The sequence below is a fragment of the Erpetoichthys calabaricus genome, chromosome 3 (assembly GCF_900747795.2).
Source record: "Erpetoichthys calabaricus chromosome 3, fErpCal1.3, whole genome shotgun sequence".
Classification (NCBI taxonomy): domain Eukaryota; kingdom Metazoa; phylum Chordata; class Cladistia; order Polypteriformes; family Polypteridae; genus Erpetoichthys; species Erpetoichthys calabaricus.
The window spans coordinates 71,718,022-71,724,021 of NC_041396.2; the positions used below are offsets into that span (position 1 = coordinate 71,718,022).

General features: G+C 38.5%; 1 protein-coding gene across 1 annotated transcript in view; it reads right to left on the bottom strand.

The window, feature by feature from the left end:
- The window catches only part of LOC114649660 (doublecortin domain-containing protein 2), a 54,718-nt gene extending 48,921 nt beyond the window's left edge, over window positions 1–5,797 (bottom strand). Inside the window, exons 1-2 of the mRNA XM_028799119.2 lie at window positions 5,171–5,797; window positions 2,377–2,425 (exon numbers count right to left, since the gene is read on the bottom strand). Coding sequence (XP_028654952.1) covers window positions 2,377–2,425; window positions 5,171–5,460 — 339 coding nt within the window. The 5' untranslated portion in view covers window positions 5,461–5,797. The remainder of the gene's footprint in view (window positions 1–2,376; window positions 2,426–5,170) is intronic.
- Window positions 5,798–6,000: the final 203 nt, after the last annotated feature.

Genomic DNA, 6,000 nt, shown 5'->3' on the forward strand with positions numbered 1-6,000 from the left:
TGTAAATAAGCTGCACAATTTACAGCACTACAGTATATGCAGTTCTTTGCTAAAAGTCTAAAACCGGCACTTATCCAGGTATCGGTATTATCTGTATCAGCTAGACACATCTTGATTTAGATACATCTAACTCTGGAGAGAAAGGATCCACAAGTGCTTCAACAGAAGTAAACATATCATCACATAGCACAAAATGTAAAGTTTATAATATCTTAATGTGCAAACAAACATCTCTCTTTGTTTTATAAGTGTACACTAAATTCAGTTCCTGCGCTTTTCTCCAAGGTGACAACACAAGATGAAAACTCAAGCCACTAACTGTGCTGCTATGAATAATTTTGGCATTCTGGCAAACTTCAATTGTGCATTCAAGATCTAGCAAAACAGGCGATGCAATACTCTAAACATGAGTACATTTGTTACTTAGAATATTTTTACTGCATGTATTTGTTTGCCTGAACTTTTGTTGGCACATTTTTCTCCAACATGCTTTTGTTAATGTGACAGTTTATGTACACAATCTAAACTACTATGCAAAGTCTAAAAGTGGCACTTTCTGAGTGAGCAAATCAGGACCCACTGTACATAAACTGTATTTGTCCATTATTCATTTTAATATTCTTTGAGGAATAGAAAAATAATTTTATCTAAAATACCCCTGAAACACAAACTATCATTATCAAAAAAAAATCCTTGTGATATCTAACTTTGTCTTATTTCCAAGGCATATAAACATATTTGGTTCTTGTGTTCAGACTTTTAGCTACCGTAAACTGATATCAATTTAAAATAAAAGTTAGCTTAACATGGAATTTTCAAAGTGACATGGATATGCTAGAGGAAACCATACCTGTGGGGTTGAAAAGTTGCATGGGGGAAGATGAGTACTGAGGTGAACAGAACAGTGGGTCTTTTTTAAAAATTGCTGAATCAAACAAAAATGTTTTGCTTTTTACTGTTTTCCTTCTTAAATGGATATGCTGTTTTACAATATATGTGCAATCGCAATGCTTGTTAATACTCTTCACTTGAAATATTGATGTATTTGGGAGGTTTTAAGGATTTTGAGTGCATGATTGGACCTCTGCCCCTTGACCTTTATTTTAAAATACAACAACAGACTAGATATATTTTTTTTAAATTGATCAAAAATGTTTCACTTAAAAATACTTCATTTTTCTCATTTGTCATGTCATTTTCTAACCCGCTTACTCCAGACCAGGGTCTTGGGGGACTGGAGCCTACCCAGCTAGCATAGGGTACAAGGAAGGAACAAACCCTGGACAAGGCACCAGTCCATCACAAGGCAAACACATACACCCACACACCAAACACATACTAGGGTCAATTTTAGCATCACCAATTCACCTATCCTGCACATCTTTGGACAGTGGTAGGAAACTATAGCAGCTGGAGGAACTCATGCAGACATGGAGAGAACTTGTAAACTCCTTGCATGGAGGCCCTGGAACGCGAATCCTGGCCTCCTTAATGCAAGACCGCAGTGCTACCATCACTGTGCCACCCGAACACAATTTAATGTGTCTAATTAATCTCTATACCACGACTGTGATGAAATAACTTTGACCTGAAATGTACCAAACTTATCCTTCAAGACCACAGGTGCCGCCGCGAGTGGCAGCCTTTCCAGCAGCTCCGTGTAAGACTTATCTTTCTACCTTTTTCTCTGTTTCATTGATCAATCCTACCACTTTCTTTTATGTGGATCTATCTATCTATCTATCTATCTATCTATCTATCTATCTATCTATCTATCTATCTATCTATCTATCTATCTATCTATCTATCTATCTATCTATCTATCTAAAACAGAGTTATGTTTCATAGATGCTTCAGCATTGCATGTCACATCAGAAACAAAACCAGGCAACTTTCTACATTATCATAACCCTACACCGGTTCTGATCACAAAAAACTCCTAAAGTCTACACTCAGACTTGCCAGTTGCCACTAATCATTTTCAAAAACTGAGAGTTTCTCGTTAAATTCTTACAATTACTAGAGAAAAACAACAGATAGTAAGAGGTTGTGCTTAGGTCTCCATTTTAGAGAATTGCCATCTGCCTTGCAAACCTTTAAACATTTAACACTGAAACAAAAATAGTTCGGGCAGAGGCCTCTGTCACACATTTGTCTTCCTAGTTGAGTCTCCTGGGCCTTTCCCATTGCAGGACAATGGAACTGACCTGGTTTTATTAAGTACTGAACTATACCTGATGTATTTTAGACTTGTTCTACACGAAAAGCAACAGGAATATCAATGATAATTCTTTCTTTTGTCCGGATTACTGGAAAATAATATCTACTTTATGTGTTGTAGCTTCAGAAGAAGACTTACCATGTCCACAAACTTACCATTTCATGCTGTTTTTCTTGTGGTTTCTTTGTTGTTATATGAAGGTAACTATAAAAAACAAACAGGCAATGTTAGATAAATGACTTTCTGAGCCAAGCATATGTCAAGCAGTTATCAGCAGCAGTGTATAGATATGTGTACAGTATATTTTATCTATTAGAGTGATATAGAAAATCAATAAAACACCAACTAGAAAAGTAAATAGCACTGGGTTTGTAGTTGGTAACTGCTGATATGCATTCAAAACCTCAGCAATTATTACCATCTGCAACAAAACAACAACCTTTTTGCTACTTCTTTACTATTCTACTTGAATTTGCCATTTTTAAAGTCTGCTATGCACTGTCTTTGTGTTAAATGACAATATTATTAACATAAGCTGTAAACACTGGAAGCCAGTATAGGAATTTGCACATACATTACATTTAGTCAGAACATTAATGGAGATCATGCAGAGCTGTGAGGTTAGGGATGAGGCATGAAGTGTTCTACTGAATCAGTGCAATCAAGGAGTCTTTGGCACCGAGAAGGGTGGCCTGCTAGAGAAAAGAACAGTTTGAGGGTACAGAGCCTTAAGGTTTAGGCTATCTAATGATCTTGTTGAACAAGTTTAGGTTATAGTCACTGTGAAAGGACTCAGATAAAAGAAATTTCTGAAAAAGTAGGCTGTAAGAATAAAAAAGAAACTACCCATATCATTTCAAAATTCTGTAATTCCTAATTTATTTATCTTTTAATACGGCAAGTTTCATGTACTCCTTTATTTTTCCTTATATCGTGAGTTTATTACACGCACAAATAAAAAAATCACATTATTCAAAATAGCTCATTTTATATAATGTCTCTCTTAGTCTTCATTATAATAAAGTTTTGTTTTTTTTAAATATAGTCCTTGCACTACCCATACTGGCCGCATATGCACACTCTAAAAGTTCAACAGTTCAATTACTTAGATTTACCCACTGGGTGAAGAAAGGTCAAATATGTTTTTGACAGAAAACAATACATATTCTCCTGGAAACATGACTATATCACATCTAAAACATAAAGTACACACACACACGCACATTCACATAAACAGTTTGGTATAATGTGTATATGAGGATATTCAAAAAATTGTGATGAGAACAGACCTTTCAGCCCAACAAGCTCATTCATCCTGTTCACTTAGATTGTCTAAAATAAGATGTGAGGGTCCCTAAAGTCCTACTCTCTATCCAGGAGTGGATCTACCATAAAGGCATTCTGGGTAGTCCTAACCCTCGCTCAATGACACAACGGCCAAAATGACAAAGAGGGATCCCCCCCAGCTCAATGAAATGATCAAAGGGACTGATTGCTTCCGTAAGTTGAAATGACCGGCATGATGAAGTGACCAAGTCTTGTGCTGAAATCAAGAGTCAGACATACCACTCTGCATTAAATGACCCGGTGTCCACATGCTGCACTCTTAAAAGTATGACCAACAGTTTGTTAAGGAGCTAAGTCATCCTTGGGGCCGGTGGGAGTCTTATTCTAGTCTTGCCTCTACAACACCACTTGGTAATTTATTCTGTGTGTCTATTTTTCTCTGTTTGAAGAAACACTTTCTAATTTTATATACAGTTATATACAGAATATATACTGTATATATAGCATAGCATAGTGTTGCAATGGTTAGCACTGTAGCCTCATGCATCCAGAGTCCTAGGTTTCAAAGAATTAAGGACTAACATTACTGTGCTTTCTAGGATTAGGTGACATCAAATTTTAGCATATTTAAGCGGATAGGAATGGCAAGCTTTGTTGGGCTGAATGGCCTGTTCTCGTCTAGATTGTTCAGATGTTCTAATGTTCTGTTCTAGCACTTTCCTGATTTCTATGTAGAGTTTATAAGTACTTCAGTTTCCACACACATGTAGGTTACTGTCAGCTCTAAACTGGCCCCAGTGTGGGTGTGAGCATCAGAGTAATATATTGAGAGATGTTTTCTGTCTTCTACCACATGCTACTGGGACAGCCCCCACCATACCATTGACCCTAAGCTAGATTAAACATTTTTGAGAATGTTTAAAATACTGCTACTTCACAGCCCCTCCTGGGTTCAAGTGTCAGGCCTAGTTACTACTTGTGTCCTGTTTTTACTGCCAAAGATGTATGCAACTCTAAATTGGCTCAGTATCAATAGGTATTGTAGTGGTGATGATGTGCCCTATTAATAGCTGGCACCCAGCCCTGGGTTGGTTCCTAGACTGTGCCCAAATAAACTCTGGCCTCCCCTGACTCTAAGTGGGCTTGAAAATATACTGTTTATAACCCTGCATCTTTTTTTTTCTTAGCAAAACACTTTGCCAGGGTGATAAATTATGTTACACAACATAAGGATAGATTATGTGTATGTAGGCCGTATGACTCAAAACAAACAATCTTTATGTACAAAGTTCAGGCATACAATAAAGCAAAGTCATTACATTGTTGACACGGTTATTATTGATTCCAGGTTTTAATAATTCACGACTATAAGGTGAGATTTCGTTTTAAATAATACTGAAACAATAATGATAAACCAAGAGATCAGTACATTTACAAGAAAAAACCACACACCCCGGTTAGTATAACAGTCTTCTTTCCTCCCCTCATAGAGTGCACCCCTTTGCCACAGACAGCCCGTGAATGTGCGCTGACGTGTATGTTCGGTGCTTTCCTAGCCTAAGCACTAGGATGCTTCTAAACACAGTCCACTCATTCGTCATTTGTCCACTCACACGCGATCTCGCACTGCATGCACTGCTACTGCTCTTTGGCTCTACTCACTCGAGCTTTTTGAAGCGCTCAGCGCCGGCTGCTACGTATCTTTGTCCGTGCTGCAGGTGCTCCATGGCCAGCACCCGGTGTCCGTTCAGGGGAGTGTACACGTTTCTGACGGCCCCGAATTGCGCTTCGATTCCCTGGGTCACCGAGCTCAAGAAGTTTTCGAAAGACGGTGTTTGTCGTGGATTTATGATAAACTTTCTTCCAGGAAAAAAGGGATCCCCATTTCGGTACATGAGGATCGTCTTCGCGTGGGAAGCCTGAGGCGTGTACAACTTACTTGAAACTGACATGATCTTAAATGAGAAGGGCCCGTGAAGAGTGTTGCCTTTAATTAGGCTGTCGCGATCAAATTCGTCTAGTGTAACGTGAAACTTCACGGTGTCTGCCGGTGACACGACGAGGGGCCGGGCTCACTTCGCGTAAATAGCGATACACATTTAAAGTGCGAACCCCGGCGGAAAAAGCAAACGGTGTTTGCTGAGTATCCATGGCGACGTGCACCTTCCCAGAATCTGAATACCGAGCCTCTTGGCGCAGGGTGATGAGTAACAGTCCAAGAAAATGGTACCACAAAATTCCTGGGCTGTAGGCTAATAGTTACTTTTATGATACAGCAAAGATGATTAAGAATAGTGCTTCGTATGAGAAGGTTACACTCTGCAGCTTCATTTAATTACGTTATTACGTTATGTTAATTGCATCCAACTATAACTTTAAGATATTTACTTAAGTCATCCGTCAAATTTGGAATCTGTCCTGTTAAAAAATTGCAAGGAGTCAGACCTGCAATAGAAGAACCAACTCTTGATGGAAAAGAAAGAGCATAAAAA